This window comes from Arabidopsis lyrata (assembly GCF_000004255.2).
Source record: "Arabidopsis lyrata subsp. lyrata unplaced genomic scaffold ARALYscaffold_3, whole genome shotgun sequence".
Taxonomy (NCBI): Eukaryota; Viridiplantae; Streptophyta; class Magnoliopsida; order Brassicales; family Brassicaceae; genus Arabidopsis; species Arabidopsis lyrata.
The window spans coordinates 2,257,639-2,280,208 of NW_003302553.1; the positions used below are offsets into that span (position 1 = coordinate 2,257,639).

At 35.4% G+C, this 22,570-nt stretch overlaps 6 protein-coding genes and 1 non-coding gene across 8 annotated transcripts; 4 read left to right on the forward strand and 3 right to left on the reverse strand.

The window, feature by feature from the left end:
• Window positions 1-272: 272 nt before the first annotated feature.
• Window positions 273-3,553, reverse strand: LOC9320602 (probable alkaline/neutral invertase A, chloroplastic). The gene is made up of 6 exons (XM_002884490.2): window positions 2,299-3,553; window positions 2,017-2,176; window positions 1,625-1,836; window positions 1,037-1,536; window positions 878-926; window positions 273-796 (listed from the first exon to the last, which is right to left on the reverse strand). Exons 1-6 carry the CDS (start codon window positions 2,950-2,952, stop codon window positions 470-472), a joined length of 1,902 nt encoding a protein of 633 aa, XP_002884536.1. The 5' UTR covers window positions 2,953-3,553; the 3' UTR covers window positions 273-469.
• An 83-nt stretch (window positions 3,554-3,636) lies between these two features.
• LOC9320603 (myosin heavy chain, striated muscle) lies at window positions 3,637-6,121 on the forward strand. The gene is made up of 6 exons (XM_021032234.1): window positions 3,637-3,895; window positions 4,038-4,280; window positions 4,463-4,570; window positions 5,008-5,472; window positions 5,574-5,675; window positions 5,778-6,121. Exons 2-6 carry the CDS (start codon window positions 4,113-4,115, stop codon window positions 5,943-5,945), a joined length of 1,011 nt encoding a protein of 336 aa, XP_020887893.1. The 5' UTR covers window positions 3,637-3,895; window positions 4,038-4,112; the 3' UTR covers window positions 5,946-6,121.
• A 52-nt stretch (window positions 6,122-6,173) lies between these two features.
• TRNAI-UAU lies at window positions 6,174-6,247 on the forward strand. Its single transcript has one exon. It is a non-coding gene; the product is annotated as a tRNA-Ile (tRNA).
• Window positions 6,248-7,356: 1,109 nt separating this feature from the next.
• On the forward strand, window positions 7,357-10,553 carry LOC9318505 (shaggy-related protein kinase gamma). The gene is made up of 12 exons (XM_021032233.1): window positions 7,357-7,550; window positions 8,077-8,283; window positions 8,375-8,467; window positions 8,557-8,616; window positions 8,696-8,968; window positions 9,050-9,181; window positions 9,268-9,408; window positions 9,504-9,554; window positions 9,654-9,749; window positions 9,844-9,927; window positions 10,023-10,125; window positions 10,226-10,553. The coding sequence occupies exons 2-12, from the start codon at window positions 8,170-8,172 to the stop codon at window positions 10,306-10,308; spliced, it is 1,230 nt and encodes a 409-aa protein (XP_020887892.1). The 5' UTR covers window positions 7,357-7,550; window positions 8,077-8,169; the 3' UTR covers window positions 10,309-10,553.
• Window positions 10,554-10,797: 244 nt separating this feature from the next.
• Window positions 10,798-14,332, reverse strand: LOC110230186. Its single transcript, XM_021032232.1, has 3 exons — window positions 14,093-14,332; window positions 12,983-13,329; window positions 10,798-12,908 (listed from the first exon to the last, which is right to left on the reverse strand). The coding sequence occupies exons 2-3, from the start codon at window positions 13,324-13,326 to the stop codon at window positions 10,919-10,921; spliced, it is 2,334 nt and encodes a 777-aa protein (XP_020887891.1). The 5' UTR covers window positions 13,327-13,329; window positions 14,093-14,332; the 3' UTR covers window positions 10,798-10,918.
• A 2,610-nt stretch (window positions 14,333-16,942) lies between these two features.
• LOC9318506 lies at window positions 16,943-18,079 on the forward strand. Its single transcript, XM_021032237.1, has one exon. It carries the CDS (start codon window positions 17,482-17,484, stop codon window positions 17,752-17,754), a length of 273 nt encoding a protein of 90 aa, XP_020887896.1. The 5' UTR covers window positions 16,943-17,481; the 3' UTR covers window positions 17,755-18,079.
• A 1,586-nt stretch (window positions 18,080-19,665) lies between these two features.
• LOC110230441 (agamous-like MADS-box protein AGL80) lies at window positions 19,666-21,052 on the reverse strand. 2 transcript variants are annotated; one of them, XM_021033377.1, is made up of 2 exons: window positions 20,125-21,052; window positions 19,666-20,053 (listed from the first exon to the last, which is right to left on the reverse strand). In XM_021033377.1, the coding sequence occupies exons 1-2, from the start codon at window positions 20,658-20,660 to the stop codon at window positions 19,783-19,785; spliced, it is 807 nt and encodes a 268-aa protein (XP_020889036.1). In that variant the 5' UTR covers window positions 20,661-21,052; the 3' UTR covers window positions 19,666-19,782. The 2 variants fall into 2 exon arrangements, with proteins under 2 accessions (XP_020889036.1, XP_020889035.1); XM_021033376.1 differs by having other exon boundaries at window positions 19,666-19,981; window positions 20,122-21,052.
• Between the last annotated feature and the right edge of the window lie 1,518 nt (window positions 21,053-22,570).

The following is a 22,570-nucleotide window of genomic DNA, read 5'->3' on the forward strand; positions in this document are numbered from 1 at the left end:
TTAGTTGTTTGCTAAGAAAAAACAATGGTGGCAGAATCTGCTTGCGAGGAAATGCCCATGAGAGTAAGCTTTCTCCTACTCGATGAAAACAAAGCTCTAAGCGGAGTTTTAGTTGTATGTTTCTGTTGAAATTTATGACTTGGTTTAATAAATCCAGCTAAACTTTGCTTATTTCTCGTTCGATTATCATTAGCCATTAGGTATAAGACACAAAATTTGTTAGAGATTAAGTGCACAGCACTAAAAGTACGCACTCTTGCTTGGTTTTCAAGTTAGTAATAAAAGGAAAACTGATATTTAGTTGTGTTATGTTTCATCTGCTTGGGAAGTTAGTGAGAGATGTGACATAATTTATAGAAAACAACTACTATATACATACAGACGACTTGTAGTATAAATTTGGTTAACCTGTGTATAACACATTTGTTTCAACAGGAAATTGTTATCCTAAGTCTGTTTTATGGACAATTTAGATAAGAATCTGAGACTTTGCTGCAGCTCGTGAACATTTCTTCCGGCCTGATTTCGTCAGAACGCACACGCAAGACTCTAGAAGCTCAAGATCTTCTTCCCAGAACAAGGAAGATGCTATTTCAGGATTCTGCAACAATTGCTTTGAAGTTAAGAAACCAGCAATTGTCCATGTCTGGTAAAGCCTGGACTGTTTTCCAATGAACTTCCCGTCTCTTGTATCGTAGTACTCTGGCCACCGATCAGCTTGGAGCCTCTTCTCTGCCATGGTAACTGCTTTCTCTGCTAATTCTGGTCTATCCATCTTGATGCATGCCAGTGTGAACTAACAGAATTTTTAAATACATATATGTGGATTAATGTAATGCAAATATATATGTCGTCTGATTAAAAAACTCATGCTTACTTGCCAGAGAAGTGTTGGCCATGACCCGCCATTGTGGTAAGACCAAGGCCTACAGAACATACATAAGAAGTCTGGTCCATCATTTAAAAGTATATGCAGATAACATCATTCTAAGCTACTTCAGCCAAAAGTATCATAGAGGAAGAGAGAAGAACTCACGTGTTCTTTGGGTCACTCCCGGTGATTATATGCCACTCTGAAGATTCCAAAGCCGGGTAACATATCTTAAGCGGCATATGACCAACAAGATCGTCCCATTTCTCTTCAATCAAATTTAATATAGCTTGGTTATGTTTTGGTGTTCCTAGTGAGGAGATGATTGACCAGAGGTTTCCCAAGGTGAAGAACCTGAAATCCATGTGAGCAGGCTGGAGGTTTCCTATCAGGAATCCCGAGTCAGGACTTTCAGGAACCCAATCCATTAGCCATGGAGAAACCTGTTCCGGGTAGATATTGAACTTGTTGGTGGCGTCCATGGAGTACTCCTCTGTCTTGTAACGGTAAATTTCATTAATTTTGTTTTTGTCAACCCAATAATTTTCTCTGATGTGAAATGATAATGCGCTGAGTCTGTTGCTGATTGTCTTTATTATGTTTTTGGAGCTGTCATTTACAGTTATCATCTCACGAGAAGACCGCAGAGCGGAATAGAACAAAGCCTGTGAGATCAACAGAATCATCATGGCATGTTAGTCAAACTTTTCTTCTTGAAGATACTAATCAAGAAAACCTTATTTTGGGAGTTACTTGGATCTCAAGAGGGTGGCCGTGGATACCCATACGTCGATCTATCATACAAGAGCCATCAGTGACCAACAGTGTGGGAAACATATCAAACCCATCTGCTAAACACAGGTTTGCAATCATCTTTATCCCTGTTTGAACATCTATCCTCTCTTGAAGCGAGTAATCCCCTGTGATTTTCCCGTATGCCCTCAACAATATTATCCACCATAAACCTGAAAATTTTCTATTTAGACCAGCATGTGTGTGAATCAAACTGTTCAATTATATGTTGCCAAGCTGAAAGAATCAACAATTATCAATTATGTATTCTTAGTTACCACGAATCAACTATACAATCCTTTCTTACTCTATTTATGGGAAAATGCAGATTGAAGAAGCAGCAAAGTACTGACCAGAATCAACGGGAGCAACACGACCTATAGCTGCTTCGCCAAAATCTGGATCCAGAACCTCTTCGAACTTGTCCTCTTCAAGCGGTAAAGTTCTGACTTTGAAACTCGCAGGCATTAACCCTTGTCCTGGACTATAACAATCAACTGTTTTCTCCCAACTCTGGAACCACAACACACACAACAACAATCTAAGTTGTCCTTTCATTTAAATGCAAACTCTTTGCTTTTAAACAACACTTTGTGTTTCTTTAAGTGTATAACATCGCGAATTGGCATCAATACCTGCAACTGCAGCGTGTGAAGAAGGAAGTTTCGAACAATTTCGCTTTCTCCCTTCAGCAGAAAAGCCAGAGCTGAAGGTACAAAATCCCTAATAAAGACCTGATCGTAGTTTGATGGCATTGTGTCAGTTGGATCTTTAGCAGCCACCGTTCCTACAGGCGAATCGCAGTATGTCACTACTGAATCCCTCAGCAATCTCCATGCCTCTTCCTCTAAGTCATTACTCTTAACACCCTCGAAACCATCTCTGTTTACGCTTTTGTCATCTCCATTGACCACCTCTTCATCTTTCTCGTGTCCTTTTAACCTCTCGACAACTAAAGGTTTCACATTTAAACCGTTCTTCGTGTATATTTGATCCAAGGTCGTGTCATTTGCGCAGGTCGTCGATGCAGAGAGACTTCTTGCCTCAGAAACAACCTGAGCTGTAACAGAGCTTTGCCTGTCGGTACAAAATGGCACAACATTTCTCAGTTTGATGATTCTATCTGAATCTGCATTCCTGTATTGGTTGTTGCAGCTTGAGAACCGAGAAGGATAGGATCGAAACGCGGTGTCTCGGATGTATTTAGATGGAGAGATTCTCGAAAACGCTCGGAGAATGCAATGTGAAGGTATCATCGTTGAATTTCCAAGAAAAGTGATGGCATTCATAATCAGGATACAACACCTACGATTGCAAAAAGCTTTCTTGTGTTGGTTATTTATCTAAAATTTTTGTGATTCCTGAAATGGGAAAATCTGTATTAGGAAGAGAATGTTTGTGGAATTTGGAACTAGTTTACCGCTAATTTGATCGCATCAAGCATTATGGTTTCTATTAATACACCAAACTTCGTTTTAAAAAATTCCTATTTCTGTACAAGTTTTAATCAAGTATTTATACATCGTATGTGTAACTTTATATGCAACGTAGTAGCCGACACGTGGTAGAGATCTAACGGATAAACAGCATCGATTCACTCGGATCATTACGGCTTTTCGGTCAAAAGGCAAGACATCACGGCTTCGGTTTTTGTCTTTATCTGATCCGAAGCAAAATCCGAACGTGATGAGACCACTTGTAAAAGCCCGTGAGATTCCGAACCTAAAATGAGTTTCCCACTTGCATCTTCCTCCTCTCTTTTGTCTCTTTCCTCATCCACACATGTCCCTTAATCACAAGCTTAACTCTGCCAATTCCAAATAACAAACTAAACTAATACGTTTATAACATTTTTAACCAAATAAATATAATGATGCTCTTTTAAGTATATAGTTTGAGCATATCACATATAAGTGCATTAATATTTTTACTTAAAATCATATATGCTTTTGCACGTCCTAGTTGTGTTTGCCGAGGCTTTTGGAGGGAAATTTTTGATTTTTTGAAGTTTAAACTCACTTTTCTGATTTTCGTTGTCGCTTTCTCTCTCTCTTTGGCCCAAATAAGCAAGTTCATTTCTCTGCCTCTCTCTCCTATGTTCTTGTAAGATACTTATATAGAAAATGAGATATTAAATTTAGATTCATGCCATAATCAGAGAGATCTGATTTTCTCTGAAGATTTTGAAAACTTAGAAGAACTTTCTTTTTAAAACTTCAAGTCATAGCTCATGTAAAGTCACGATCTTGTTTTGATTATTATTATAGATTTGAATTGGGAAAGACTCTTCATTTAATTTTTCCTGTATTAATGGTCAACTACCATAAAAAAAAAAAAAAAAGTAATTTTTTTCCTTTCTTCTTCTCTTTTTCAGAGTTTTTAGATTTGTGGTTGTGTGCATGCAAGAGCTGAAACAAATCATCTAGGTTTAGAAATTAGTAGAATCTAGATGTCTTGTCCTGAAAAAACGACGGTGGATCCACTTCTGAGAGATTTGGATGAGAAGAAAGAGAGTTTCCGGCGAAACGTGGTGTCTTTGGCGGCGGAGCTGAAGCAAGTGAGGGGCCGTTTGGTTATTCAAGAACAATCCTTTCTTAAAGAAACCATAACTAGAAAAGTAAGTCCTTTTTTTTTTTATGAATCCCATTTATTTATTCTCTGATTGATTCTCTTCCTTTTTGTTCATGTAATTAAAGGGTGGGGTCAATTTCTTTTTTGGTTGCTGGATTTATGAGTTTTAAAACTAATTGATACAGATAGAAATGATTTGGCTTTTTGGTTGTTGTTTGTTTTATTCAGGAAGCAGAGAAAAGGGGAAAGAATATGGAAATGGAGATGTGTAAATTGCAGAAGAGATTGGAAGAAAGGAATTGTCAGCTTGAAGCTTCTGCATCTGCTGCTGATAAGGTTTATTCTCACCCACCAATTTGGGTCTCTTCATTACTATGTTCCAATCTATATTAGACTATATCATCTTACTAAATTTTACAAGGGTTTCATTTTTATGGTCTTTGTCTTTACTTCTTGATACTTGATCAGTTCAAAGAGTTATTTATGTGGTTCTTGAATCCTATTTAGATCAAGTAGACAATATCTTATGGCTCTTTAAAATTTGTTATTGCGATGGAGTACGCGAATCTGAGTCTGTTGGAATTCAATTTTGAACTATAGGATAGAATATGCAACTTAAGCGGCGATCCATTGATGTATTAGTGATCTAAGCTTGAGGTTTATCTGTCATACTTTCTAATAGAATGCATTGTTACATAACAAATTTATGTTTTTGTAATGATGTACTCTAGGTTATTCTTACTGAATTTATAATCTTGTTTTTGAGAACACAGTTTATCAAAGAGTTGGAGGAATTTAGATCAAAGCTTGATGCAACCAAGCAAACCGCAGAGGCAAGTGCTGATTCTGCTCAATCTACACAGATCCAATGCTCACTGCTAAAGAAACAACTTGACGACAAAACACGTTCTCTTAGAGAACACGAAGACCGTGTGACTCAGCTCGGTCATCAGCTTGATGATCTACAGAGAGGTCTGAGCCTGAGAGAGTGCTCAGAAAAGCAGCTCAGAGAAGAAGTTAAGAGAATCGAGCGGGAGATAACAGAGTCCATTACGAAAGCTGGGATAGATGGCATGGACTGCGAGCTCCAGAAACTTCTAGAAGATGTCTCTCCAATGAAATTTGAGAGGATGAATAGGCTAGTTGAAGTAAAAGACGAAGAGATTACAAAACTGAAAGATGAGATAAGGTTAATGTCTGGTCACTGGAAACACAAGACTAAGGAACTCGAATCTCAGGTACAACCATCTTTTTCCTCTTGAACAAAGACCATTGCACATTTGTGTTTGTTTTGTCTAAATTCTGAGCGAAAGTTTCATTATTTTGAAACAATTAACAGCTGGAGAAACAGAGAAGAACTGATCAAGATTTGAAGAAGAAGGTACTGAAACTAGAGTTCTGTCTACAAGAAGCTAGAAGCCAGACAAGAAAGCTGCAGAGGGTAAGTATAAATCCATAAGTCTGACAATCGTGTAGCTTCTTGTTTGGATCAATAGTGTTCTTATCAGTTTTATTGTTGTTGTCTGTGGTGAATGGAACACAGAAAGGGGAAAGAAGGGACATGGAGATCAAAGAGATAAGAGATCTGATATCGGACAAACAACAGCTTAACAATGAGTCTTGGGATAAACAGAAGTTCTGGGACAATTCAGGGTTCAAGATCGTTGTGTCAATGTCTATGTTGATGTTAGTGGTAGTCTCCAAGAGATGACTCTTTGTGTTTTTTTTTTTTTTTTTGTGTATTGTATAAATTTAGTTGCAGATAGTGACGATAATCTAACTCATTTATTAATAGTTGGTAGGTAGGTGTATTTGTAGTCTCTTCTAGAAAACAGCTTCCATTACATAACTGCCATGTCCTTGGGTACACAACCGTTAAGTTATATCTGTTGTCTTCACGGCTAATATATTTAATTGAATAGTTAGGTTATATCAACAAGCTCCCGTAGCTCAGTTGGTTAGAGCGTTGGTCTTATGAGCCGAAGGTCGCGGGTTCGAGCCCCGCCGGGAGCATATTTTTTTTGTTTTCTCACTAGGCCCATTACGAGCCAATTCAAACATGTAAAAACGTTTTCTTCTCGGTAGATACATTTCGCATTCTTTATAAATGGTCGGCGAAAATTTTCAAAATGTTTACTTTTTTTTTTTTCCTTGCATCTCCGACACGTTAGACACGTGGCCCCGGTTCATCCTGTAATCTCTTTGGAATATTCCAATATAATATCCAGTATAATTATGGAATTACAAATATGCCCCTACTTTGTCGTTTTTATTACTGTCCCCACTTCTCACAGCTTTGTCCAAATATTCAAAATGACCCACCCTTTTTTAATTATTAATATTCGGTTCTTTGTTTCGATTAATTTGAGAACTAATTATTATTATAAAGTATAGTACTTGACTACTTATATTTGGCTGGAAATGTCATTACATATATGGCTGTTGGTTGTTGAACTAGATACTCATAATTTTATAGCAGACAATTGTATGACATTTAGGAACTAATTATTGGACCTATGTAAGAAGTTGTTTTTTTTTAATGTAAGAAGTTGTTTTTTTAATGTAAGAAGTTGTTCTTTTAACAAAAGCAGAGATTATAAAGAAAAAAAAAACTGCAAAATGTGATGTAATCATTAAAAAATAAAAGAAATAAAGTTCAATTTAGTCCATTTAGCTAAGCAACTTTGACATTATGAGTTTTGACTTCTTTATTTAAGAAGTTGGGAAGAAAATGGTTCTCAGAATGTAGCTACTAAAAGAGAATCATTTTTTTTAATGTGCCACTCAATGATCGATTCTTTGGATTAAATCCGCATAATTGCTAAATTATTTGTGGTTAATTAATATGTCACTCCAACCTATAACAACAACTAGGTTGAGATGAAAACAAAAAAAAAGCAGAGAAGATAAACGTTTTAGTAGGTTGGATTAAATTAGGTGTAAATAAATAAAGAGGGAAGTTTGAATGGTCCAAACTCAAAAAGAGGAAAAACCAAACCCAATGTACTTTCAAACTCCAATTTACTAACTCCCAAGACTATCCTTTTTTTTTTTTTTCAGATTTAATTTTACGATATGACTGTCACCAGCGCATTATAGCAATCAAAAAGCAGAGCCACATACATTAGCTTCCACATTTTTTTTTATTCTTACAAAATTATTCATCAGACCAACAACAAAAAGGAAGAGAGAGAGAACAAGAGATAAAGAGAAGGGGATTCATCATCATCAATCCTTCATTATGGATCTACTCATATCTTGATTCTTCTTCCTCCATTATTAATCTCTTCCATCTCTTTTTTTCTGGGCTTCCCCGGTATGTTTCAAATTCTCTTTTTGGGTCCTTCAAAGTTTTGCAATTTCCATTCAAAAATTGTTTCTTTTTGGTGTTTTAGTTCCATATCCGATTCCATGGTAGATTTTTTCCTCTGTTTAGATCGGCGTAGATTTGGTTTTTGGCCAAGATGAGATATATTTCTATGGTCTGCGTTTTTAACATCTCTTAGCTTTTCTTGTTTGAGTTGATATTTGCTATCCTTTTTATTTATGGATTGTTCCATGATTTTTTTCCTATTAGGATGCTATAAATATTATTTTTTTGTGGCTATCTCCTGTTTTCGTGATAATCGTTTTTCCAAACTTTGCATGTTGATACCTCTAAGATGAGTCTTTGGATCACCTTAGTTGAGTTTCAAATCTGTGTAATTGCCTCAATTAAACTCTACGTCTTGTGTTTGATTAGTTACTTTATTAAAATTAACAACCAAGTAATTGTCATTAGATATGTATGGTTTATGAATCAAGAGCTAACGATCACTTTGCTTATGGTTATTTTGCTGCAGGGTTGAGTTTTTCTTTTAATCTGATTGAGATTTGAAGAGTGACAAAGGAAGAATCTTTTTTTTTTTTACAAATTCTTCTGTTTGTATCTTGGGATGGCCTCGGTGGGCATAGAGCCTAGTGCCGCGGTTAGAGATTCTACTGGAAACGTTACTGATGTTGATAGATTACCTGAGGAGATGAAGGACATGAAAATTCAAGATGATAAAGTATGTTTTTTTTTTTTTTTAGGATTCTTATGCTGTTTCTGCTGCTTTAGTGATTTTGATTTTTCTCACTGACTTGATTAATCATCACTAGGAAATGGAAGCTACAATTGTTAATGGCAATGTCACTGAGACTGGCCACATAATAGTAACTACTATAGGAGGAAGAAATGGCCAGCCAAAACAGGTTTGTGGTGTGCTAATCCGATCCTTGATTAGTTTGAGTTTAGGATTTTCGATAAACTAAGTGAATTTCCTTGTATGGTGATATTGCAGACAATCAGTTACATGGCGGAGCGAGTTGTTGGACACGGCTCCTTTGGTGTTGTGTTTCAGGTGAGTTTTGGTTCTTGTTCTTTCTTTGAGTCCCTTTTCTATGAAACTTTGTCTGACCGGATCTTTCTTCTTCTTTCAGGCGAAATGCTTGGAAACTGGAGAAACTGTTGCGATAAAGAAAGTTCTTCAAGATCGGAGGTACAAGAACCGTGAGCTTCAAACAATGAGGCTACTTGACCATCCAAATGTTGTGTCTTTAAAACATTGCTTCTTCTCTACAACCGAAAAAGACGAGCTTTATCTTAACTTGGTTCTGGAATACGTTCCGGAAACTGTGCATCGCGTCATCAAACACTACAACAAACTTAACCAACGAATGCCTCTCGTTTACGTCAAACTTTACACATATCAGGTAGATTAATATCCACGAAGTGTGCATACAATTTACATCTCTTATTGGTGATCTTTTTAAAGAGTTGTCTATGTTTGGCAGATTTTTAGGTCCTTATCCTACATTCACCGATGTATCGGCGTGTGTCATCGTGACATAAAACCTCAAAACTTGTTGGTAAATCCACACACTCATCAAGTGAAACTATGCGATTTTGGAAGTGCGAAAGTATTGGTGAGTTTGATGAATCTCTCTTTTGGGGAACAATTTGTAGCAGAGAGGTTTAACCATTTATTGATCAATGGTGGTTCTTGAAACAGGTAAAAGGAGAGCCAAACATTTCATATATTTGCTCAAGGTATTACAGAGCACCTGAGCTCATTTTTGGAGCCACCGAGTATACTACAGCCATTGATGTCTGGTCTGCAGGATGTGTTCTCGCCGAGCTTCTTCTCGGGCAGGTAAAAACTTTTGTAAATTCTCAAATTAAACATCTTTTGTTCTGATTGAAACGTAATTTCGTAGTTGACCAATCTGTTCTGTTTGTTCATACCAGCCATTGTTCCCTGGTGAGAGCGGTGTTGATCAACTTGTAGAGATTATAAAGGTACTACCGTCGTTGTACTGATTTCACTTTAACAACTGTGCCAGGTTACACCGACTCAATGTCTAACTATGTACTTTACTGTATTGATGAACTGAGCAGGTTTTGGGAACACCAACAAGAGAAGAAATCAAATGCATGAACCCAAATTACACAGAGTTCAAATTTCCTCAGATAAAAGCTCATCCATGGCATAAGGTTTGTATGTTCGTTCATATATACATAGAAGTATAAACTGTTCCATGTCTTCTTTAATTAGCTGTTAAGTGAAATACTTTTCATCATAATCCAGATTTTCCACAAGAGAATGCCTCCGGAAGCTGTTGATTTGGTCTCAAGGCTTCTTCAATACTCTCCCAATCTCCGTTGTGCTGCTGTGAGTATTTGCAAGTCATCTCACATTTATTCATTCTGCAAAATCTTTTGTTTATTTGCCTTAATTGGTTGAATTGTGTCAATCTTGCCAACTAGCTTGATTCATTGGTCCACCCATTCTTTGACGAGCTAAGAGATCCGAATGCGCGATTACCCAACGGACGTTTCCTTCCACCGCTCTTCAACTTTAAGCCTCATGGTACTAACACACCTTCCTTTATTCAAAAAGTAGCTAAGCAGCTCAAAGTATCATAAGATAAGTGACTTAAACTCTCATGTTAATTTGTTGTGTGAAACAGAGCTTAAAGGTGTGCCTGTGGAGATGGTGGCGAAGTTAGTTCCAGAACATGCAAGGAAGCAATGTCCGTGGCTCGGTTTGTGATTTGTTCTGCTGTTACCTGCAAACACGGAAACTAGAGCAAAGCAGTCTGAGAATTTCATCTCTTCTCTCTTCCTTCTCTGTATTATTATTATTATTATTATTATCATATCTCAAATCTGAAAATTTAGTAACCCTTTGTTTGTTGTATGAGTAGAGAGAGTGAATCATTTGTGGGGGTTATGATATTGTATAAGCCAACAAAGATTATTTTTTCAAGAGAGTTTGGTGTTTTCTGTCTCATTGTACCATATCATGTATCTATAGAAGAAGCAGACGAGAAATACCGATCCACTGTGTGAGTCGAACACAAAAGCAAAATGGCTCAGTTTGAAGGAACAGAGAACCTAAACAATGGAAGAAAGACTTTTTGTTTTGTCTTTTCTGGCCATTGTGTTGCACAACAGCTCAAGAATTATTACTACTATTTTTTCTTATGGTTAAAATCAAGATTTATTTTCTATGAATTAAAAATCCCACAAGGAAATGTTGAATGAAAAAAAACTTCTTTCTTACAGATTTGATCACTTAAAAAAAAAAGGTTGACAAAAGTTGAAAAGAAAAATAAGTTAGTTAAAAAAAAAAAAAACAAAGTGGAGAGAAATCCAAAAAACTAACATTCAAGAAGATAGTCTTTACAAGTTGACTTGTTGTGACCAAGTCCCTTGCACCTACTACATTGCAGCTGCCGCTTCATCACTTCTTCCGCAGGAGTTTTCTTCTTCGGCGGCCTCCCTGGCGGTCTCCTTGTTGGTGGAGGCGTTACCGTCACTGCCGAACCCCCAGAACTCTCTCGACACATCTCCCCTTCTAATAACGGAACCGGATTTATCGACTGCGAATACGTTGACCTGTAGTACGCAACAGTGAAATATTTCGAACAGTAATCATAAGGATTACGTCCGTAATAGTTTATAACCGCGACCGCGTGGTGACACGGCAAACCTGTTAACTGCCATTCTTTGCAGCTACAGTCACACTCGGCCATGTTCACGAGCTCATACGTCTCTCCACGGACTTGGAACAAGTTGTTATCTGCTGATGGCGCTACGTGAACCGTCTGCGCTCTTACACTCTCCTTCTCTAGCTTTACTTCCATGGAAGGAGTCAAATTTCCATTGGCTTCAGTGGCACTGATCCGTCTCAAGTGGATCAATCCCATGATTTTCCCGCGGATCACATCAACCATTTGAGTTATTGGTAGATCGTTGGCGTCGGAAGCCCAGCTAAAGAACGGTTCGCCTGAGTGTGAAGTCATGTGGTTGTACCGGGCACCACGGAAGTAAGCGTTGGCCCAATGATCAGGCTGGCTTTTTTGCACAATCCAATCATAAGCTTCTGGTGAGAGGCCTTTGATGTTTTCAACATGCCTCTCGAATGAATCCGCTCTCGGAGCGTAAGCTGCAGAGTAAAAGTCGTCGACGATTAACCGCTTGATCTCATGAGAGAATGGTCCTTTCAAGTCTCTGATGAGCTCGTCAGTCAAATAACGCAAACAATACGCGTGAAACGACTTCTCAAACACTTTTGGGATCGATTCCTGCAGATTCTTCTGTCGATCAGCAACGAAAGTTATATAGCAAGGCGTGGACAGCAGAGATCTCAGCTGAAGCAAGAACCATTCCCAGTTATCATCTGTCTCCGCATCGACCACTGCAAAAGCCAGAGGAAACACTTCGTCGTCCCCATCCACAGAAGTCGCAGCTAATAAAGTCCCCTGATACTTCGATTTCAACGGCATACTGTCGAGAAACACAAGTGGTCGACAGGCCTCGAGAAAACCATGAACTGAGGCGTGAAAAGAAACAAAAACACGGTGAAAACTTGAATCTTCCTTCGTTGTGAAGGTAGCGAGACTGCCCGGATTAGTTTCCATTATCTTCTCGCAGAACAGCGGAAGCAATTTGTAACCGTCCTTGTAAGATCCTTGAAGCTGCTCTCTTGCAATTTCTTTACCACGCCATGCCTGAAAGTAATTCAGCTGAATCCCATACTCTTCCTTGATGTCGCTGACAATGTCTTTCGGTTTATAGTTAGGAAAGACTTTCAGCTTCTCCTTGATAATGCTAGCAACCCAGCTTCTACTCGTCTGAAGCCCATTAATACCACCCGCGCCTTCACAAGTATGTGTCGGATTCATTTTTTTAATACAGATCAGCTGAGTTGTTGATAACCTTGAAGCATGGATCCTCCAAGGACAACCTTCGGCTTTACATTTAACTGTCACTCGGTGGCTATCGTTCTTCTTGTAGCGGAATCCAAACTGATTTGCTATGGCGTATTTCCTCAGCGCTTCACGGAACTCCCCAACGTTTTTAAACCGTTGACCCACTCCTGTGATTGTGTTCTGCCACTGCTGTGTTCTTGCCTTTGTGAGAATATCTCCTGTTGGATTCGGGACTTCAACAATCGATGACATCAATTCGGATGGATTAATAACAATTTGTGCATCTTCAGCTCGGTTCATGACTTGCTCCATAGTTACAGCGGGAGGAGCTGAAACTGAGATTGAGATGGGAAGATCTTCTGGTCCCATTGTGTCATCTATCATGTCGTCCATAGGAACTGGGGGGATCACTTCAGACAATGTTGTTCTGCTTGATCTGGAAGAAAAAAATAACTCTTACAAACTTAGAAAATCGAGCTAAAAAGATAAGGCGATAAAGGATTTACTAACCTGCTAGCTGGCATGTTTGAAATATCGGGAGTAGCTTCTTCGGGTAAAAGATAGACATCAGCGGTGTTTGAGTTCTCGTGAAATTTGATCATCCGTTTCAAATCTTTATCGTTAGATATCGAGATGAGCGTTTTCTTGTTATCCGGGAGAAAGTATTTTAGAGAAACTGTCCTGACGTCGCAATTAAACATCTCCCCAATTTCTGAGATAAAGTCTATGAATTTCATCTGCTCGTCGACATCTATCGCGTGAGCATCGCCGCCCTTGTAAGACAGCGATCCGCCTTTCTCTGTCTGAAATTCCCCACCAGACATACATATTGCTATGACCCGTTTCCCTGACATGTCCTGAAACAAGCAGAACCATCAAAGCTCTTAATTTTGGTTTCAAACTCAATGCAGGCATGTGGTTCCTAAAGCTTTCGGATGTCACAAATCGTAATAAAACTAAATTTGTACATAGAGGATTAACAAAATCGACACTAGAGTACCTAAACATAACAACCTAAGCTCTCAATTCCAACGAAAGCTACATAACAAGCATATGGATAGAATAGAAGATATCACAAATCACAATCACTGAGAAACTTTTGTTTCGCCCTTGCGAATCGATGGTATAAACTATTTCATCTCAATAATGAATGCACATTCAGAGCTAAAAAGATTGAAACTTTCAGATTCTAACTCAACCATCAAGCAATGAGTTCCTGAAACTTGAATCTACTACTCACGGAAACCACAATCACCATCAAATTGCAATACATAAACAGTAAGATTGAATTCAAAAGGAAAGAAATTTCGAGGAAAAAGGGGCAAAACTTTCAACTTTTAATGATCCTATCCAAATTCCACAATACCTAATCCGCGTAAACCCTAAGATTGATAACCTCGAAATAGATAGAATCTGCCACCTAACAGACACATCAATACTAAGTAGAGATAAAAACAAAGTAAAATTGCATCCGAATAGAAGATAACGACGTCGAATAGCTCTCAGGGCAGAATCACAAGATCTGGGCAAAAATTTTGAAAAGTTGGGAATTGGGCAGCAAGAACCCTAGAACCAAAAGTTTTTATTTTTGTTGATTATAAGAATGGGCGATCGAATTACCTCAAAAATTGCGGAGAATGAAGAAACCCTAATCCTAAATTGAAGTTTTCTATGATCGAATTCTCCGAAGTAGCACGAGAAAGAAGAGGGAAGAGCCTGACGACGCTTGGCCGTGGATTTTTATTTTCTTCTTTTGCATTTATTTATTTTTCTCACATTTTTAAATAAAATAATAAGTGTAGTTGAGTTCTAAATTAGAACTTCTAATGGTTATCCCCAAATTGGAAACTTGAAGCAAAATTTGTTTTTTATTCTTTCATTCTTTTATAGAAGAGAAAAATTGGGGAAAACACATAACACGTAACACAAAGTAGAAGAACAGGAAATTGGTTGAAGTCTAAACAAAATATACAAAAACAAAAACACGAAATTTGTTTTTTTAGTTATCGAAGATGAAACGGATTTCTAAGACTAGGACACAATACTCTTTTTTTTGGTAAACAACATAAATTTAAATTTAGATAGCAGTAACACATTATTAATATCCGCACAAAGACCAACGTTGTGTTGCCCCAGTGGTAAATCTTTCAGGTAGAGGTACTGGGTTCGAGGTCCGTTGGAAGAGATCTCTTCTCCGAAAGAGATGAATATAATTTGGTGTGGGTCCCACCTCTAAGAGATGTAGAGTTTTCGGACTTGAACTTTCTGATATTCAAAAAAAAAAAAATCCGCACAAATAAGTATACTAAAAACTCTGGTCAACTACTGGTGAAAATAACATTACTTTGTTTTTACTTGCAATACTATACATTAAGATCGAAATGTATAAGTTTTTTTTTTCTTTAACAAAGAAAATGTATAAGTATGTACATTCCGTCGGTTATATTGGAAAAAAAAAACTTCGGTTCATAGATGCAACATTGATATTAGACATGACATCACGACCTTCTTGGTCAGCAATCACCTTACACGTCGTCTTGAACTGCCTTTCTCATGGACAAAGCTTGCCGAATCTCGAAATTCATTCGAAACATCGTGCCATCTAAAAAGCCAAATAACGTATCTCCCATGCTACGCAAAACGAATGGTTTACGATTTCATCATAAAGTAAAACGCCAGAATCAGACCAGAAAGCGATATATATGTTTATGGAATATATATGGACTATGGATTCGTTTTATTTTTAGGGGTATAGTTATGCTATGGATTCGTTTCGTTTAAGACAAAAACAATAACTAATTAATAATCATTGTAATTGATTACAGCTAAGATAAGTTTATAATCTTAAACAATGCGACGAACCAATACAAAACAATGACAACAAAAAGAAAAAGAAAAATTAATGCAAATGATTCTTAACAAGTTATGAAGCTTTAACAATCTGTTGGTTATCGTTCACGTACGTACGTCTTCTGATAAATCGAAAAAATAAGTTATAATTAATTTGGTTCACGTAATGAGAAAGAATAGTTGAGTGGAGAATTTTTACCCTTCGAATAAACACAGTTTAACTTTTATATTTAAATCGAATCTAGAAATTACTAACTCACACGTTTAATAGTTAATCGCATCTAGAAATTATAAGAACCTTTTTGGTAGACAGTCGTTCTATTTTTTGCTAGCTAACAAATTTAATCACATTTCATTTAAAGGTTCATCAATCGACTGATTGCATAAGCATTTATATATATAATATAACCATGCAAGAATTCGAAACCTATATACCAACTTCTATTATTTTTTTAAAAATTTTAAATGTTCCGTTTTAATTTTGCTGGTCAAACTAGGCGATGAACTCTGGTGGAGGTGGATTACTTAGCTGTGGGATTGCAGTTTATAGGTGAAAGATTACCAAAGAAGATTAGGATAATTTTTATGAAAAGAAGGCATATATTAGATTTAATTACTAGTTATATCTAGGGATAGCTTGTAGTTGTTGGATATATTCCACAAAGAAGCAAGAAGAACTCTTGTTGTCCTATTAAAATATTGAGTCTTTTTATTCTCCAACAGATTCTTTTTCACTTCTCTTTTTGACTGTTTGCTCTTCTCCAACTTTTTGTGTTGTTTTGATTTTATATAAATAATATTCATATCCATATTAGAGAATTTCTTGTACTTAATCTATATAGTATTTGATTTTGGCGTAATCAATTGCAATTTACTGTAGCCATCATCTCTATTCTAGTGTGAAAGGGAGTATTAGTTCCCATCGCTTATATTATTATTACAAACTACAATGCCTAACTTGAAATATCATGCGTATTAAAAATAAATATAAAAAACATATTCTAGTTCTTATCATTTGGTCATGATCTATTAGGCGCTTCGGCGGATAGTTGGTGTTAAACCTAAATAAAAAAAAATTATCCATCCGCAATAGGACTTTATCTAATCTAATTATATATAAGTCCATAAATGATTAAATGTAAATTCTCTTACTGCATACTCCTTTTGTAAAAGCTTCATAAAAAATAACAATCTACGAGAAATTCAATGAGGAAATTAGATTTGGTTGGGAATTTGTTTTCCCTTGACGAAGAAGTTGAGCTTTTGTTTAAATTTGAACCGTTACGTTTGGGAGATGATGATTTGAGAGAGCTTTTTAGATAATTAACATTCGGGACAAAGAAATATCAGCTACTCAGTATTCTTCGGTGAAAAAATAAAATAAAAAAATGCATAGAGTAGAATTAATGTACGTGTAATTGGTATGGTACTTTTAGAATGAGAAGTGTTTGGAAAATAACTAAAAAGTGGGCTTAGTTAGGCAAGAGTTGCTAAGATTGGTGGGGAGCGGAAAGAAAGGAGAAGAAAGTGAGAGTATGTTTGAAATTGATACAAAAGAAAAATTCCATTATAACTAAAAATAATAATAAAACAATGTTTAGAAAAAAATATTTGGTTGCAAAAGAATTCTATAAAAAAAGGAGGTTGAGGAAAGTGTGAGAGAAAAGACCAAACAAAACAGAGAACTTGGATGCCTAACCAATGCTTTTGTTTTGGAGTCAATAGAAACCAACACATTACATGAGATCTTTTGCAAAACCTCCACCACCAGGTGATTGTGTTACCATGGTCCACGTGTCTCCGTCCATGCCGTCGATATCCCTTAAATTTCCCAATGATTTTTTTTTTTTTTTTGTTGAAAGTCTAGAAGATAGTTTAACGTTTTGTGTGTGTATAATACGTACGTAGTATGCACAAATGTAGTACGTAAGAATGACACTATGTCAAGATCAAAATTATATTACTGATTCACTCGTTAACATTTTGGTGGGTCATATTCCTTATAAATACATACGCAAACCCACCTCTCCACTTAAGACGCCACCAACACATTAACACAACTTCTAATTTTTTTAAAAAAAAACTCTCTCCTCTTTTTAGTGTCTCTCCTTGTTCTTGTTTTTGTCACAAATTCAAGAACAAAGACTAATTAAATAATAATGGGTGGAAACAAAAGGTCTCACAGTAGCAAGAGGTTCTCTCTATTCAGCTTCTTCAAAACACGAAGATCTCACAGAGTGGAAGTAGACGGCTCATGGGACGACGTCGGTTACACTCGCAAGGCAATGGCTAGTGATGAGGACAAACGTTATTGGGTCGCTGAACCAGGCATCGACCGTAAAGCTTCTGCCTTCATCGCCAAGTTTCATGCGACTCGTGTCTCTGAGTCTGAGCGTCAGACTCTCTCTCCTTACCGATCCGACAAGGCATGATGAATATGATGATCAAGAACTGATGTGATTCTATGTAAATTGTCTTCTCTTTTTCTATGTCCTTGAGATAATTCATTGATTGTGTCTTAAATGTAGTTAATAATCAATCTTTCTCCACAGTTCTCATCTTCAAGCTTCTCATTCTTTTTGCCCTCTTTTCATCTCCTAGCTAGTTTAATAATATGGGGTGTTTTTGGTTGTGCATGATTGCGTCGGTTTATAGTAAAACAAATTACAAAATAACCAGATTCGACTTTGTAGATTTTATGTTCGTCTTAAAACCTCATAATAAATAACGAACAGAAGGGGAATAAGGAATACTAAATCCTCTCTAATAAAAAAAAACTGTGATTGCGAGCTTTGTGGATTAATCCAAATTAATCACTAGACATTTTCCCACCATAATGACTGAAAAAAATGGAGTGAACAATACTCAAGGCTTGCAAACACCCAAATTAATGGTGTGTTTTGTTCGAATTCTCACATAGACGACAAATTGGAACAATTATAATCCATAGATCACTTATCTTTAATATATTTTTTTAATTTTAAGCAAAAAAGTTCGATCATTTAGTGAGATCCATTCAAAATAAAATAACTAAAAAAAACAAAGATTTGAAGCCAGCTATAGAATCAAAAAACTTTATATGATTGATATTATTTGCATGGAGGGGAGGTCCTTGAATAGTTCGTCCTCTAACATAATGCTGCAGTTTTTGTACAAAAAGGTACATTTACGAGTACTTTTATTCTTCTCTTTCTCTCTACCTTTGCCTTTGAGCCTTTTCTTGGTTCATATACTCTTACTTTTTACTGTCAATTATTACCCAAAATATTCCCTTCAATTTAATTAAATGGTTGTATGTCTAGTGATCTCTTAGTGGTTCCCTGCATAACTCATGATTTGTGAGTGTGTCGGTCTACAAGATTCGATCACCACAAATAAAATAACAATCACTCACAATACATAGAAAGAAAAACAATTAAGACTAACAACTTGGCTTAACACTTTCTTGATGCAGCTATACGTTTTGATGATTAATGGTTCGTAATTCTCGAAGAGTTAACTAAACGATGACAAAAAGAAAATTGTTGAGAGGAGTAACCTCAAATTCTGTTTAGAAAAAGAAAAATTCTTAGTTCGATTTGCCAACAAAAAAAGAAAAGGTGATCGGAGTACTATGCGGAATCTTTGAAAGACTCCTTAATGGTCATCAGTACTCATCGGTCTCTATTAATTGACTAATTAGAGAAATGAGTACCATTTATTTGCACCCACACATGCATCTCCACTCCCAAAATTGTTCAACCTAAGGATCAATGTTGCAACCCAAAATAATACAAGGAACAAAACCAAGACTAGAAACTATTATCAATAATGTAAAGATGGAGAAACTATTATTTCTAGCTAGTTCAGTTTCACATACATGCTAACTGCTGTTTTATTTGAAAGTGTACCTTCTTACTAAAAGTTATTTGCTGGATAATTGCTACTTTGACATTCATAATTTTCTTGAAATAATAATAATAAGATATCTAATGCTAATTAATGAAAGTAAGTCCAAAATATATTTTAAAATTCATAGTCTGTTGATTTGGCATCACAACATTATCTCCTGCTCGAGATTTTAATTTGATCACTACGCCAAATTCTCAAAACTCTTTCGCTTTGGATCAAATTCCCTGGTGGGAAGTATAACTTTCAGAGTCAAAACCAACGAGCTCTTTATTTATACACTGTATAGTTTTATATGTCTGATAAATAAATTGTAACTAAGTAATGATTTTTTTTTTATAGATGTTTATTTAAAAATCAACATTGAAAATATAAAATAATACTTTTTGTGAAACAAAAAAAAAATTTTTAAATGATATTGAATATGAAAAAAATGGAATGACAAATTCTCCGTCAATAGAACAACATAATAAAACATATTGATTAACTAAATAATTTTAATTCCATGAAATACAGACAATACATATCTAGGCCGTTGGTGGTAGTAAAAGTTGTTGTCATCCATCAAAGGATTACTCTTTTCCTTGATCATCCAACCATTCCTCATGCTGCTCCTGATTTTGACCCGGATTGTAAAATTTATCTTGAGCCACAATCGCATATCCAAACTGTTGTTGATATTGATTATGACTAAGATGATTAAAATTTGGATTTTGATCATAAACACCAACTGGATTTATCGCTGGATAATAACTTTGCTGGTCAGCTTCACTAGAAAGAAAATTATTGAAAAAAGTATTAACTTGCTGAAGTTGCTGACTTGAAGAGATTATAAGCATCAAAGATGATAAATCCATGATTACTCGAGGAGAGTTGAAAACATCGAGATTTGGAAAAGAATATGAACTCACTTCATAGATGTTGGCGCCATGATACTAGTAGCTTCAGAAGATTCTCCATATTCAATATATGACTGATTTATGGATTTGTTTTTGTGATGATAAAGTTCTTTAAGATATTGATCAATGTACTTACACAAATCTTCACGATTTATATCAGTCAACTTAAGCTTCTCTCCTTTCCCACTAAGAAGTTGGAACATAGCCTCTTTCATCGTCCTCTCCGCATTGTCCTTCATCTTTTTCTTGTTATTCTCCATAGTTTTTGAGATGTTTTGTCTGATAAAACTTTCATGACTCACCATTTTCTTCTCTTGCTCCAACTTTGTCAGCATCTCAAATTTTGCCACTACGTTTTTAACTTCTGGATTTGATGGCCAAACCTCTGGGTTTGAGTTGAACGGACTATAAATCACTGCACATGCTTCGATTCCACAGAGAACGGATAGCTCGTGGATTTTTTTGACAAGCCCTTTCTTTCTCTTATTGAATGTTGCTTTTCTCATTGAATCATTGGCAATGTAAGATAGGTTTAACTTCTTCCTCGTCATTGGCAGTTATGTTTTGTATTTCTGTATGGTGTATATTATTCTAATCACGAGTTCGTTTATATAGAACAATGACTGATTCAAATGATGATCTATCAGATAGCTGGCAAATTTAATCAAAAATATTGCTATTAGTTTCACAAAAATTCATAATTAATATGAAATCATGCTTACTTATGCCACTTGTTATTTACAACAACGAAAAATTATTGGTACAGGCTACAAGATTGTATCATAAATTCTGGCTATGAATGAGTAATATGAGAACAGTAAAAATACTTACCATTTTAAATGATGAAGATACATTGTAATTAAATTTGGAGAATTGTTTTCTATGTAAGTGTGTATAATAAATACATATTATACAAATTTATTATTTTAGTTTGAATAACAGCTAATATATACATCCATTCAAATTATTTACCTTCTAGGGAGTAGGGACATTATGAGTAAATGACTATAATTAGAAAATATATTTCATACATTGCATCTTCTCTAATAATTTATATTTGGAAATGAATATATATATATTTTTGTCTTTTGCATTCAACTAATTTTACAGGTTGTCAAGTACCTATTACATAAGATTTTGTGAAAAAGATTTTCTTACTTTTTCCTCCTTAAAATAAAATTTCTTAATTAATACTAAGGTATTTGATTGGTCGTAGCGTTCCAGTAAATTATAAACATAAACAAAATTTTAGTAAATTTTTTTATCAAGCCTATTCTCAGATATAACATGGGGCCGATTCCAAGCAGGTATGTTAAATCTCAACAATTATATATTACAATAGAAATTGAAATAAAGTTTTATTGTAATCCATGCTTTACGCGGAACTCTTCTAATATAATATAACTAGATCCTGACCCGCACGTATGTGCGGGATTTAATATTATTAAAAATGTTTTTTTAATAAAATTTAATTCAATATAGATAAGACAATGAGAGAAAGTAGTGTCGTCCCGTCCCGTCTCATTGCATATCTTAAAATTTCTCGTCACATAACTGTTTCCTTTAAAATAATTACCAATATGAGAATGTTTAATTTAGTTCAACAGAGAAGAGAATGGGTAAGAGATCTAGATGGAATACCCGTATTTTTCTTACTTTTCCTTCCGGGATTTAATTTTTACAAATAAATAGAATCTATCCAATTTTTTTTTTTGTTAAACATTCTCTAATTGTTTAAAACGCTGGTGCAGGTTATATTTGAACACTTATTTATTTGGTATAATATTCATAATTTGACAAACTCAGGAAAGAAAATTTCTAATTCATACTTATAGAACTCTACACAAAAACCTTATTTACCCGCGGTCTATAAAAAAATGTTTTGTTTTCTCTAGTTAAAAAAAGCTTAATGGTTGTAAAGCTTCATGAGCTGTCAAAAAAAAAAAAAAGCTTCATGGTTGTAAAGACTCAAACAAAGAAAATAATAAAAACAGCAAATACTAATCCAACTATTATTCTATTTGGTTTAATTATCTTTTTTCAAACTGTAGTAACATGATTTTTTCTGTTTGGATTATCTATTAATAAGTTCAAACTTAGACATATGAACTATTTTTATCACTTTTTTAGTATTTCGTTTGCGTACGTCAAACGTATAAAATATGAGCAGCATGTAGGAAAGAACAAAGTTCATTAGCATCAAGTAGTGTACTAACTAAATTAAAATATTTGGTTTCTTTTCTATATAACTATTATTCTATTTGGTTTAATTATCTTTTTTTTAAACTGTAGTAACATGATTTTTTCTGTTTGGATTATCTATTAATAAGTTCAAACTTAGACATATGAACTATTTTTATCACTTTTTTAGTATTTCGTTTGCGTACGTCAAACGTATAAAATATGAGCAGCATGTAGGAAAGAACAAAGTTCATTAGCATCAAGTAGTGTACTAACTCAA

Bases quoted from the DNA above. Each gene is read 5' to 3' on its own strand.
- LOC9318506 (XM_021032237.1), top strand. From the start codon at position 17,482: ATGGGTGGAAACAAAAGGTCTCACAGTAGCAAGAGGTTCTCTCTATTC.
- LOC9320602 (XM_002884490.2), bottom strand. From the start codon at position 2,952: ATGAATGCCATCACTTTTCTTGGAAATTCAACGATGATACCTTCACAT. The intron at 1,837-2,016 runs GTCAGTACTTTG...GAAAATTTTCAG, and splicing joins TGTTGCTCCCGTTGATTCTG to GTTTATGGTGGATAATATTG. The intron at 927-1,036 runs GTGAGTTCTTCT...TATGTTCTGTAG, and splicing joins GGGAGTGACCCAAAGAACAC to GCCTTGGTCTTACCACAATG.
- LOC110230441 (XM_021033377.1), bottom strand. From the start codon at position 20,660: ATGACGAGGAAGAAGTTAAACCTATCTTACATTGCCAATGATTCAATG. The intron at 20,054-20,124 runs GAAGTGAGTTCA...GGATTTATCATC, and splicing joins ATCATGGCGCCAACATCTAT to TTTGATGCTTATAATCTCTT.
- LOC110230186 (XM_021032232.1), bottom strand. From the start codon at position 13,326: ATGTCAGGGAAACGGGTCATAGCAATATGTATGTCTGGTGGGGAATTT. The intron at 12,909-12,982 runs GTTAGTAAATCC...TTTTTCTTCCAG, and splicing joins TCAAACATGCCAGCTAGCAG to ATCAAGCAGAACAACATTGT.
- LOC9318505 (XM_021032233.1), top strand. From the start codon at position 8,170: ATGGCCTCGGTGGGCATAGAGCCTAGTGCCGCGGTTAGAGATTCTACT. The intron at 9,182-9,267 runs GTGAGTTTGATG...TTCTTGAAACAG, and splicing joins TTGGAAGTGCGAAAGTATTG to GTAAAAGGAGAGCCAAACAT. The intron at 9,750-9,843 runs GTTTGTATGTTC...ATCATAATCCAG, and splicing joins AAGCTCATCCATGGCATAAG to ATTTTCCACAAGAGAATGCC.
- LOC9320603 (XM_021032234.1), top strand. From the start codon at position 4,113: ATGTCTTGTCCTGAAAAAACGACGGTGGATCCACTTCTGAGAGATTTG. The intron at 4,571-5,007 runs GTTTATTCTCAC...TTGAGAACACAG, and splicing joins CTGCATCTGCTGCTGATAAG to TTTATCAAAGAGTTGGAGGA. The intron at 5,676-5,777 runs GTAAGTATAAAT...AATGGAACACAG, and splicing joins AGACAAGAAAGCTGCAGAGG to AAAGGGGAAAGAAGGGACAT.